Genomic DNA, 13,633 nt, shown 5'->3' with positions numbered 1-13,633 from the left:
TGCATGTGACAACAAAATACTAAATACTAAATACTTTTCACTGAAATAAATCATTATATACATAGAGATTATGGCTATAAAATGACTTATTCACACATATAATAACTATACACAGAAGCAGAACTTCAGACAAACTTCTAAATACTTCAGTCTAAATACTTTGGTTACATTGACATTATTGCAGTAAACAAAGATTTTGTATGACTAAGTTATTCAGAGGACACATTTCATTCATTGTTTTTTTTACTCTACATTTCATCATCCTCAAACTAACACAAAGCATTAATTCAGGGTGCTGTATGTGATACGGAAGAAATATCAGTGCAAGAGTTGCATATAAAAATCTTATTCTAGAAAGATCACTTGCATCATCACACATTAGATTGTGTTTTGGTATTTTTTAATGTGGAAAGGTTTTTAAAAATTTTTTAGTATACTAACCACCATGAGGATCCACTCTATACACAGGATCATACTGAGGATAGAGAGTGTTCTGCAAATGAAATTTTGTGTATTGAATAACTCTTTCTATTACGTCCTCAATATATACAGCTTTAGGCATATTTGGTGATGTCATAATATTGATAGCAGTAAGACAAGCATCAGCAGATTTTGTCACTCTTTCCATAATAAGATCTCTCCATAATCTCTCCTCATCCTCAGTGTCGTTGTTCTGTAACAGGCAAGAAAAATAGGATAGTGTGAACAAGAAGTCAAATTTTTATCCTTACCAAGTAAAATATAACATTACCCTAATATACTTACATAAACGCGTGTATAAAATGTATTTCCTTTTTGATACAAAAATAGTCTGTTTTAGATATCAGCTAATATTTGTTTTGCTAGCAACACATTGGTAGTATGTCTCCCTAAGTTACAAGTCTTCAAAGTTTCACTCTATTATTCTGCTAGAACACAAAGAAGCTTTCTGTGCATTGGGAAGCACTATGAGGGAAGATTGCCACGTACTCTACTTAAGACTGATGTACGTTAAGCAAAATCTAAACTCATTCATCTAGTGTTTTCTTCAGTGGCCTATGCACACCAGTTGCTGCTTTGATCAGACTAATTTCTACCACTAGAGGGAATTCTTACACAAAAAGACTATTACAAATCACATGAAACTCCTAAGTATGTGACTACTTCATAGACCAACCCATCTGTTACCAATGGGTTTAAAACATGTGTTATCAAATATGTCCATTTAGATTTAGCACATACAGCATCTCTGTATGTCTGTGTGTGTACAAGTTGCAAAACCAAACATACATGAGGTTAATGATGACTACCCAGCACTACTTAAATATTGTAATACCATTATTTATAGCAAAATTGGGTAGAATTTTTTATAGCTCCTCTGGTACAGATACAGCCTACAGGGAAAAAGAATCTTGCCTGCCTGTATGACATCATAGTTCAACACTGTTGGCTTTCCTTGTAAAAATAAGGGGTTGGTGAAACCATATCAACTTTCTGCCTTTAGGGTAAGAGAATCTAAAAGAGTATCACAGTGCATGATATATATATTTGTAAAATCAACAGAAATTTGCAAATTAGGAGATCCCTGTATATTTCTTGCCTAGAATGACTTTAAGTAATTTGTTCCTGACACAAATGAGGCTTAAAAAAACCCCAAATAGTTTCAAATATTTTCTTTTCTCTTTTTTTTTCTTCTCATTAATCTTAGAAATAAAAAGAATATGCAAGTGCACTCTGCCTCTGAAAAACACCCTGACATGAAGGTATGGTATCTTCACTGCACTGTAAAAGAAGTAAGCTTGCTCCTTGGCAGAGGCTTTCTTTGCCATAATGATTTGAATCATAGGTTTTAGGAAAAATCTAAAACTTGTTTGGCTAAAGATCGCTTCTTTTTTTAATTGAAGCTTTGCCTCTGAATTGCAATAATTGGACAATTTCACTAACTGCTTAATAATCTGAGTTTTACTACAAAAAGCTAAAAGAAAAGTATCACTTTGAAAGCATTAGTATAGATTTAATCACAGTGAAGTAGAGCTGGTAAACCAGCACTTTCTTTTCACTTACTTTTCATATTGCTGAAGACGTTCAGAACCATACACTGAAACTCTGAAAACCCTACAAACTACCTAGATGAAAGTATTTAGGCACAATAATGTGTCTCTGGTTTTCATCTGCAAGTTCAAATTCTTCCTTTCCAATATAAATAATTACTCTCTATTTCTGCAGATCAAGGTGGGGTTTTTTCCATAAAACTCAATACCTCTATTCTTGCTAGAATATTGTTTTGACTAGAAAGTGTAGAAATAAAGAAATATATGAAATGTGAAATATCACTGATCAACCTTACAAAAACTCCAAATCCCCATGTAATTTTAAGTATATCAGGAAAAAAACCCTGAAATCTTAAACTTCCTGTTAATTTTGTTTATGTTGACAACTTTAACTTTGCAGCATAAGAACACACCTAAACGAAGTGCTTCCTCTTTTCTTAATGCTCAGGAGAAGAATATGCTTTACATGAAAGCTATAGTACTACTTTCATTGTGTAAAGGATGTTTTAGGGACATGTAGCAAAGTAGCGAAGAGATGTCCAATGGCGCAAATTACACAAGTTACCATGAATATTTCAGGATGAAACTATAATATTTAAAATTGAAAAAAAAGAAAACTCAGTTGCTCCCAATACACCTGTTAGTTATCAGTACTATAGTAAAACACGTTTATTACTGAAAAAATACAATCAATTGAATTTTACTTCAAATCTTAATGTTTGGCAATCTCAACCACATACATATTATATCAGAAATTCCTTTCACAGACATATAAAGTATTTGAAACTATCACTAAATAAGACTCAAGTGAAGAAAACTCTGTTCTATACAATGTGAAATTATGTAATTTGAAACTCACATGGTTAAGTAATGTAGAAAGCTTTGATCCATCTTGAATATTCTTCTCCAAAATATTCAGGACTTTTACTGTTTTATCTGTTGAGAGCTAAAACAAGAAAAGAAACACATCAAACAACTGCAGGAACATAAAAGGCTTCCAAATTGAAAAGCTGAAAAGAATGTCCATGGATGAAGGATAGAATTTGTTATATAATCTGAAGCACTTAAATTGTAAGCAATTTGAGATAAGGATCTTGACTTCTGTGGTTTCTGACACAGCACAATTGAGAATGCTGATAATATAACTAAACTAGGTGAAATATAGTCTAAGATTGCAATCAAACTGCATTTCAACCATCAAAGCCCATAGAAATAGATATAAAATTGCATATCTGTCATTAGTGTTGCAGTTATACACTTTTGCTTCTAGAAACAGAAAGTACCTAATCCAAGTATCAATCAAAAATTCTAACTGACCATATAGAGCTTTATTAGGAGAAAATCCAAATTCCATGAACAAGCAGAAATAAAATTCCCTGATATTTGAATGCTAATAAAAAGTAAATGTATTCTTAATTTCAGTATTAACTCTGAAGAACCAGCATGTTGAAAAAAGTAACTCAAACTCATTTACTGATCTTCTAAAGAAATATGATTAAATAATTTGTAGAATATGCTAAACTCAAGGAGAGCCAGTTTCACTCACCCCTACACTACTGGCACTCACCTTTAGAAGCAACAGAATTCTGATTTTTTATGTATACATGTATGTATGTGTGAAAAATAGGGAACAGAGCTTAAGAGTGAGAACTAACAGGGAAGAGAAACACTCAGGCTGACAACATGCTACAAAGGAAGGTAGGGAGATTGAAGAAAAGTCCAGGAAGAATATCTGACTCTTGGATTAAAGAAAACCCTTCAGAGTGACTTTTATAATAAGTGGCTTCACAGACACTTCATAAACATAGTAAGTGGTCATGAGCAGGCAGAGTAAGAGTTTAATATAAGACTGCCCAAAGCCAAGAGTTCCAGGAAGATAAGGAAAGCAACAACATTGTTTCTAGAGGTGTGATACCAACAGTCTGCACCAACAAAAAGTTCCCTTGAACTGAAGTCAGGAAGAGTAAGGCAAAGAAACCACAACATGCAGTCTACAAAAAATGCATCTTATTATGACCTGGGGTGTTAAATCTTCTAAGTTTGAAAGGCCTTTCTGGAGAGACAGAGGAAGCAGACAATTGAGTGTGATGCTGGCTGCACATCATACATTTACATTGCATTGATGGCACGTATCAGAAAGGGTATATTTTTTACTTTGCCAGCAGATTCTGATTTATTGTGGTTGCTCAACACCAGCCATAAGGAGCAAAGCCTATAGACTGACGTGTTTTTGTGGAAGTAGATTAATTCTTTTAGATTTTACTGCTCAGCCATGGGTTTTACATATTGGCATATAGTCAGCATTGACACAGAGAAGGACCTTTGAACAAAAATGTCTCAGCTTCAGAGACAGTATAACTATTACGATGTGGTAACTTTTTAAGCACTTCAGCTAAGTCAGCAGAAGCACAACGGTTCACAGTATCTGTTGTATTCACATGTGAAGAGGGTGGAATGTTATTAGAGGGGATGTAAGTTTTTATAGGTTTATCAAAATTATATGTTCAAAAAGAGTTATACACTATGAAGATGTACCTTGTCCATAATGCCCATTGCCTTGATTTTTGCGGATTCACTACCCAACTCGCTAAGCTGATGTTTTCCCAGTAGCAATTCCTGTGGAATCTCATCATCATCACCTTTAAAAAAAAAATTAAAAAATTAACAATCGTATTTCTATTCAGACTTCAAGGAAATCAATATTTTACAGTCAGTGTGAAAAAGCCAACTGAAGAAAAAGAACAGATTTTGCAAACAGCTAGCATCTAATAGTTCCAAATAGCATCAATAGTTCTATCTAATGAAGACTGATGATGACAATTTTTGGCTGGGTTAAAACGATGACTACTTGTTAAATATGACTGGTTCTGAAATATCATTAACAGTCTAACGTGAGTCATCCATTTCTGAAAGTCATAAACTAAAATTTTTAATGTAGCAAAACCCATTTATTGCAGCTTTTGTGCCACCACCCTCAATAAAACAAATCTTAAACAACCGTAGTCCTAGGATGGCCATGACTCCATGGGAAACCCCGTGCTGGAGCAGTCTGAAGGACTGCATCCCATGGAAAGGACCCATGCTGGAGCAGTTTGTGAGGGACTGCAGCCCATGGGAAGGACTAACGCCAGAGAAACTCATGGAGGACTGTCTCCTGTGGGAGGGACCCTACGCTGGAGCAGAGGAAGAGTGAGGAGTCCTCCCCCTGAGGAGGAAGGAGCAGCAGAGACAACATGACATCAACTGACCCTAACCCCCATTCCCTGACCCCCCGCACTGCTGGGCGTCAGGAAGTAGACAAAACCAAGAGTGGAGTTGAGCCAGGAAGGAGGGAGGGGTGGGGGGAAGGTGTTCTAAGGTTTGGTTTTACTTTACATTATCCTGTTTCGATTTGATTGGTAGAAAATTGATTTTGTTTTTTTCCTCAAGCTGAGTCTGGCTTTTGTCCGTGACCATAAATGGTGAGCGATCCCTCCCAGTCCTTGTCTCGACCCACAACCTTTTCGTTATATTTTCTGCTCGCCATCCCACCGCAGGGGGGAGCGAGTGAGCGAGCGGCTTCATGGCTGCAACACATGTAAATGCAGTATGCCCTAGCATATACCACAGCCAATTAAATCACCAAGAAAGAAGTTCGAAAATACTGAGATACAAATTTTTTGGTGCGTCTTGTGTTTCTAGTTGGGGAAAGTTTTTGAAAATTTCTGAGGTATTACCAAAAGCTGTAAAATCCATGTCTTCCAAATTTTCCAAAATATTCTCTATTGAAGCAGTAAACCTTTTGAAAGTCGAAGAATCCATCATTTCTAGTGAAAAAAGAAATTTATAAATAATTATTTTATATACAAAACAGAAAATATAAACTGTAGAAAAGAAATCTAAAATTACCTTCAGGTGTTAGTTTAGGTTCATAAGCTTTCCTCTTCTTTTGTTTTTCTTTTTTCTTCATTTTTCTAGCCACTAATTGAGAGAATAATGAGTGAAACGAATACTGTCTTTAGTTAAATAGGGATTAAATAGGGATTTATTTACATTGCTTACACTTGTATTCAATACTGCATGTAAAGATGTTTACTTTAAAATGTTTAATATACCTATTAAAAAAGCAATAATAATATGGAATAAAATTAAATTTTTAAAATGATTAGTTACCCTCACTGAGGCTAGGGGGAGGAGAATAATCATCCATATCAGAGTCATCCGGACTGCGATTACGGTAACGGCCACTGCCAGAAGTCCTCCTTCCTTCATTATAATGACCACTTCTCCTATGGTCACCAGAACTTCTTCTGTCATGTTCTTCATACTCCCAAGCTTCATCTCTATCCTTTTTATGTCTTTTACGAGAAGCTAGAAATGAAATGCATTTTCATTATAACTACAAAAATTCTAGTTTCAATGGCTCAAAATTAAACATTTTTAAACATTTAAGTGACGTGTAGATGTGGCACTTAGGGACAGGGTTTATTGGTGGAGTTGGCAGTATTAGGTTTATGGCTGGACTTGATGATCTGAAGGGTCTTTTCCAACCTAAATGATTTCATGATTTGCAAGTTAAACACCATTGTATAGCTGTTCTGTAAAGCAAGTGAACAATCTAAAACTATTACATAAAATTCTGTTATGGTGTTATTTTAACAATTTCTTTTAAATTACATGAAAATTGTGCCTGAAACTGGCAAAGACACCAGGAAACATTAAAAATACAAAGTTACAGGGCATTGGTCCTTTTAAGCAAAGTGAGGAAAGAGGAACAAATCAAAGTAAGTTTCATCCTTTCATAAGAGAACATTGAGATAATTTCTTCAGTTATCTAAATTGTTACTATTACTGGGTGTCCATATTCCAACTCAGTGATTGCTTTGCCCATCTAACACAGCAAGCTTAAAGATATTCTGTTTCGCCAAGACAACTAAAATTTTGTCTTGATACATATTGCAGGAAATTCAGTATAAAGGAGAAAGCTGGAGTCACAATTCTGGGCCAGACAGCAATTCAGTACCACAGAAGGCTATTATAATCAGTTTTCAGTCAGGATCAAAAAGCCAAGCAGAAGTGAATGTTGAAGAACCTGGGATAAACGTTCTATACAGAAACAGAGATTTGGTGGAAATAAAATGAGGGAGTGCAACGGAGAGTTCTGTTATTTTCAAAGAAAGTCTTGTGTATCTTGAAGGGGAGAGGGTGCCAAGAAGTAATAGAAAAGTCATATGGAGGAGGAGGTAGCTTCATCCATTAAACCGGCCAACTCTCCATTATCTAATGTAACAAGATAACTGGGCTAGCAAAGAAGTGTCTGCCACCGTGCTGTGAAGATCAAAACAGCTCCAAAACATCTAGCAGAGTTTATGCTTGTGAACCTGCATATAACAGCCTTGACATCTGTGTGTCTCTACCAAAGTCTCCTGAAGTTTAGACAGGTATGACTGTATATAGGGTTGTTTCTGACCAAAATGGCTTTAAGCATTTATACAGAACTGGAACTGAACTGAAATTTTCTTCCCACAACCCCACTTTATTGAGAACCATAGGAAACATACCATGATATAGTCACACCTGGTATACGTAGCAGGATATAGTCAATAGTCTGCCCAGGCTCAGAATTAATAAAAAATCATTAAACCTGAGGCGATACTAATGGTCTGCACTGCACCCTAGAGGGCTTCCACTTCTGAAAATGTAGTAAAAAACTTCTGCACAGAGATTGTCCAAGTCTTTAAGGTAATAACTCAGTTTAGGCTTTGAGCTGTACTGCTTCTGGAGGCAGTGTAGTCATGTTCATCATGCTTGAGCTACTAACACCATCTAAAATGGTTAAGAATTAACTGCGATTGAAGAAATGGAGGGCCATCTTAGATACCTGGAATGAACGTATTGGAGAAGAAAGTAAGTGTTTTATGGGAAAAGACTTTACACAACTTAACTGATTCTTTTGCCCCCATGAGACAGTATTTTGTGCAGATGTCATCTGCCTCCACAATTTACAAAACATCAGTATCAATTTAAGCTCTGTAGGACCAATTCTGACCCCAGCTACACCTCCATGAGAAAAGTAACTGCCAATATTGCTCTCCAGCAGAATTTTCAATTGACGGGTTTATCAATGCTGCATGACAAAACAGAATGTGTTACAGTTGTGCTGGCTCTGCAAAGCAAATAAGATGAACATGGGAACAGCTAAACACAATCACTGTTCTACCAAATTTATTTTGAAGTAGGTAAAATTGACTAAAAATTTAAGTATGAGTAACACTTCAAAAGTTATTATTGATTTTACTCATAAATAAAGACTATTTGGCATATAAATACCCGATTTCCTTCTGAATTCTGCCAAACGTTTATGCAGTAACACATTTAGCACTTCTAGAAAGAGAATGATTTCATCAATTTTTAATTTCTCATCATTTAATGGCATGTCCCTTCATAACATACTCGAAGAAACTTTTCTCCTGTAACAACCACTATTTCATATTTTTAAAAGTTCAATTTTAAACAACCAAAAGAATTCTGAAATACATATTTGTAACAATACACATTTGTTCAGTGTACTTGTCACAAATCTTTCATTCTCTTGATCATTTTGTCTCATTTTAACTCAATTCAGTTCTACAGTATCCTTTGAGAAATATGAAAATTTATTTTTAAACCAGATGTCCTCACTGAAGTGTTTAGAATGATGCCCAGATCTCTTGAGTGGATATGATAACTTAGAATCCCTTAAAGCATATAATTGCTGTGAAAGTTTTCCTTAATTTGCTTTACTTTGTATTTAAGAATTTCAACAGCCACTGTCGATAACAGGTAGATTAAGGTATCTGAAATTTTTGACAATTCTCTCCATTCCCAACCAACTTAAATAATTTTGCTTTACTTACTTATTTTTTTAATTCACTGTTCCAGATTATTAACATCATAAACAGCTGATATGATATGGTAAACAGAGAATACAGAATCCTGAATGAAGCAAATCATCAGTAATCCTTTGCCATAATCAAGACTAATTAGAAATTACCTCAAGACCTCATACGCATGCTCAAAGCAGCATCAGTTATAATTAAAAGGAAAAAACAAACAAACAAAAGGACATTCTTTTCTGCTTCTTTGATAAGGATCAGAGGTATTGCTATTATAATTTTTACATGTATGTGTACATAAGCACTGCATATCTGTTGGATGAGAACTTGAAACATATTAAAAAGGAGAACAAACAGATCTTTCTCTTTTGGACCCTAAGAAAGACTAAAAAGCAAAACATTGTGTTTTACAAAAGTTCAGTAACATGTTTATATAAGCAACGGTGGAAAGAGTCTAAACTTGGGAAATAATCATTGTAAGAAAGGTGTCTTCTCAGATTAACAGCAACAGGCACTTCTGTAGCCCTGCATGGGTAACGCAGCTAAGATGTTAACTCAGACTGAACTGATTCACTCAGTTTTAATAGAGTTTCTTTTCAGTGTTGGCTAACTGAACAACCATGGAGACAAGCTAATCATACTCTTATTATCAAGTAGGAAATTGGTTCCTAACTTAGAGGCATATAACAATTTTTTTACACTTAGGAACTTTACCCAGTTGCACAACAAAATTCTAACTATGAGCTTCCTCTCTTCCTTTGAAAACAGTTAATTCAAGAATAGCATCAGCAGCAAATGGTGTTTTGAGAATCCATCAAAAGCAACTCCACTTTTTCAAGCAATATGCCAGAGAAATAATAGAAGAAACATTTTAAGAAACTTCTGGGTAGCAATATTCTCAGTTTATCCTGTCAGAAAAATTCAAGAGGGGATCCTTCACTTATCAATAAAACTAAGAATAATTTAAAATTTATTTACTGAAATTTTTCTTTGCATATCTTTGTATGCAAAATCCTGGCAGCGGCTTCCCATAAGGTAATTAGGAAAAGAAATTTAACAACTAGCTGCTTTTCATCTTCAGTGACAAAATAAAGTAGTTTTTCTTTTAAAAGAAAAAAAAGGGTTCTTGGCCAAGTAGTTGTCAGGACAGCAAACTTCTTTTCATATGTTTTAGGGTAGCCAACTTTAAAAAAAAGTGTATATTTTTGTAAAAGCAAAATATTAGCTTGCTTTAGCAGTAGGAACAGACGATGTATTACTTACATTCAAATGCTTCTTCACTGTCATTGTCTTCATCAGAACTGATTTCAGCATATTTTGGTTTCTCATTAACTGTGCTACGTTTGCGCTTGTTCATTTTCACGCGTTCACAAAGTGGCATGGTGGATTCAATTTCTGCCAGGAGCTCAGGAGGCAACTCTTTTAACACTGACTGATCTATGCTACCTATTAATGGAGAGTAAGAAGAGCAAATATGAACCTGAAGATAAAAGTAAGAGCTCAACACTACAGTGCTTTCTCAGGAACTGCTTACAATATATCCACTAATAACACCACAGTTAGATGTATTCAACAGCCCTTTTTAAAGTTGCATTTATTGTTCATGCTACAATTGGAAATTAACATAATAAACTGCATACACATCTCCTTCAATAAAATATTTTGTCAGGCATATAAATACAAACAAATTCAAATCAGTGAATTTCCTTTGTTAAAACATATCCCTGCTCTATTTCCACAAAATTTGGTCTTATTTCAGTTCATCCTCTGAATTCAACAGGTTTTCTAACAGTGTAGGTAAGTTAAGGATTCTTTGTGCCTCATAAACAGTTCTGTTTATTCTCATTCATATTTAGTGTAGACAAGACAGTAATCTTCCCTCTCCCAGTAAGTAGGTACAATCTGTGGCTGAACCTCTGGGGTCTTATCCCTAAGCACAGGCCAAAAAATTGACAACCCAACCTCTGCCTCAGATTTTTTCTTAGCTCCTACTAGTAGTTTTATAATGTAACCCAAATTTTTGCTTGATTTTATTACAAAGCAAAGTTGAAAGATTTTTATTTAATATAGACAAACAGCTAGCTGGACCTCATCGGGCTTCTTTTCCAGAGAGGTAAACAGGTAGACAACATCACACCATTCTCATTCCATTTTGAAACTACAATTAGACCCATATGCAGTCAGAATTAAGAAGATTTGTAGTCAACATTTTTACAACTGACATAAAGAAACCAAATTAATTCAGAAGTATTTCTTGGGGTTTTTGTTTATTTGATGCCTTATCTTTATTTATCAAACTATTGCACAGATTTGAAGATTACACACACACCTGATTAACATGAGGCTTAGAGGCTGGTGCCGTTGGTGGAATTTTGGATTTTTTGATCATGGGAAGGTTTACACAGCACCTGGCCTACTGGCAACAGATGGAGTGTAGCTATCTTAAAGGGGGAAAAGGATTCTTGATCATGAGTTGGCAGGGGTCAGAGAGAGGGCTTTAAACTAGGTTTGAAGCAGGAAGGGGATAAAACTAGGCTCACCAGAGATGAGCCTGGGGGTGGTGTGCCAATGTTGGGGGTGGAATTGATAGCCCAGCTCAAGTGCATCTATGCCAATGCACGCAGCATGGGCAATAAACAGGACGAGCTGGAAACCGTTGTGCAGCAGGATAGCTACGACTTAGTCGCCATCACAGAAACCTGGTGGGATGACTCCCGTGACTGGAGTGCTGCGACGGATGGCTATAAGCTCTTCAGAAGGGATAGGCAAGGAAGGAGAGGTGGTGGGGTGGCTCTCTATGTTAGGGAGTGTTTTGATCGTACAGAGCTCCACAATTGTGATGATAAGGTGGAGTGCTTATGGGTAAGGATGAGACGGAAGGTCAACAAGGCAGATAATGTGCTGGGAGTCTGTTATAGACCACCCAACCAGGTTGAAGAGACAGATGAAACATTCTACAAGCAACTAGAAGTAGTCTCACAATTGTGTGCCCTTGTTCTCGTGGGAGACTTCAACTTTCCAGATGTCTGCTGGAAATACAACACAGCAGAGAGCAAACAGTCTAGGAGGTTCCTGGAATGTGTGGAAGATAACTTCCTGACACAGCTGGTGGGTGAGCCAACCAGGGGAGGAGACTCACTAGACCTACTGTTTACATACAGGGAAGGACTGGTGGGAGATGTGATGGTCGGAGGTCATCTTGGGCTTAGCGACCGTGAAGTGATAGAATTCTTGATCCTTGGTGAGGTGTGTGGGTGGGTGTGTCTGGGTGTCAGCAAAACCACTACTATGGACTTCTGGAGGGTAAACTTTGGCCTTTTCAGGACACTGATTGAAAGAGTCCTTTGGGAGAGAGTCCTGAAGGGCAAAGGGGTCCAGGAAGGCTGGAGATTCTTCAAGAAGGGAGTCTTAAAGGCTCAGGACCAGGCTATTCCCATGAGCCACTAGACGAACCGCTGGGGAAGATGACTGGCCTGGCTGAACAGGGAGTTTTGCCAGGACTCACGAAAAAAAAGGAGAGGTTACCATCTTTGGAAGAAAGGGCAGGCAACTCAGGAAGAGTACAGAGATCTTGTTAAGTCATGCAGAGAGAAAATTAGAAAGGCAAAAGCTCAGCTAGAACTCAATCTGGCCACTGTTGTAAGAGACAACAAAAAATGTTTTTACAAATACATTAACAACAAAAAGAGAGCCAAGGAGAATATCCATCCTTTACTGGATGCAGAGGGGAACATTGCCACCAAAGATGAGGAAAAGGCTGAGGTACTTAACACCTTCTTTGCCTCAGTCTTTAATAGTAAGACCAGTTATCCTCAGGGTACTCATCACCCTGAGCTGGAACACAGGGATGGAGAGCAGAATATACCTCCCATAATCCAGGAGGAAACAGTTAATGACCTGCTACGCTGTCTGGACACTCACAAGTCTATGGGACCAGATGGGATCCATCCGAGAGTACTGAGGGAGCTGGCGGAGGAGCTTGCCAAGCCACTCTCCATCATTTATCAGCAGTCCTGGTCAACAGAGGAGGACCCAGATGACTGGAGGCTTGCCAGTGTGACTCCCGTTTACAAGAAGGGTCGCAGGCAGGACCCGGGGAACTACAGGCCTGTCAGCCTGACCTCGGTACCAGGGAAGATTATGGAGCGGTTCATCTTGAGTGTGCTCACACAGCATGTGCAGGACAACCAGGGGATTGGGCCCAGTCAGCATGGGTTCATGAAAGGCAGGTCCTACTTGACCGACCTGATCTCCTTCTATGACCAGGTGATCCACCTAGTGGATGAGGGGAAGGCTGTGGATGTTGTCTACCTTGACTTCAGTAAGGCCTTTGACACTGTCTCTCACAACATACTCCTTGAGAAGCTGGCAGCTCATGGCTTAGACAAATGTACTCTTCGCTGGGTAAAAAACTGGCTGGATGGACGAGCCCAGAGGGTTGTGGTGAACGGAGTTAAATCCAGTTGGCGGCGGGTCACAAGTGGACCAGAGAAGTGGTGATGTCACCATCCCTGGAGGTGTTCAAAAAAATGCGTAAACATGGCAATTCAGGACATGGTTTAGTGGGCATGGTGGTGTTGGGTTGACGGTTGGACTCAATGATGTTAAAGGTCTTTTCCAACCTAAAGGATTCTATGATTCTTGGACTAAACTGTGAACCTTTTTCCAACAACAGAACAAACATCTTTGTTGAGAGATCCTGTCTCTCCTTCCCAAATCATACTGTATTTTTAAGAGAGGAAATCACCT

At 37.3% G+C, this 13,633-nt stretch overlaps 1 protein-coding gene across 5 annotated transcripts in view; it reads right to left on the bottom strand.

Annotated features, from left to right (window-relative positions):
* Positions 1 to 13,633, bottom strand: part of NIPBL (NIPBL cohesin loading factor) — a 170,848-nt gene that overhangs the window by 34,554 nt on the left and 122,661 nt on the right. For all 5 annotated transcript variants that reach the window (XM_075021387.1, XM_075021386.1, XM_075021388.1 and 2 more), the window contains 7 exons: positions 10,148 to 10,330; positions 6,183 to 6,380; positions 5,919 to 5,990; positions 5,747 to 5,836; positions 4,566 to 4,669; positions 2,890 to 2,976; positions 442 to 673 (listed from right to left, as the gene is read on the bottom strand). In XM_075021387.1, the coding sequence (XP_074877488.1) occupies positions 442 to 673; positions 2,890 to 2,976; positions 4,566 to 4,669; positions 5,747 to 5,836; positions 5,919 to 5,990; positions 6,183 to 6,380; positions 10,148 to 10,330 (966 nt within the window). The remainder of the gene's footprint in view (positions 1 to 441; positions 674 to 2,889; positions 2,977 to 4,565; positions 4,670 to 5,746; positions 5,837 to 5,918; positions 5,991 to 6,182; positions 6,381 to 10,147; positions 10,331 to 13,633) is intronic.

This window comes from Buteo buteo, chromosome Z (genome assembly GCF_964188355.1).
Source record: "Buteo buteo chromosome Z, bButBut1.hap1.1, whole genome shotgun sequence".
Lineage (NCBI taxonomy): Eukaryota > Metazoa > Chordata > Aves > Accipitriformes > Accipitridae > Buteo > Buteo buteo.
The sequence above is the reverse complement of the archived record's forward strand: the minus strand, read 5'-3'. Positions and strand labels throughout refer to the sequence as shown.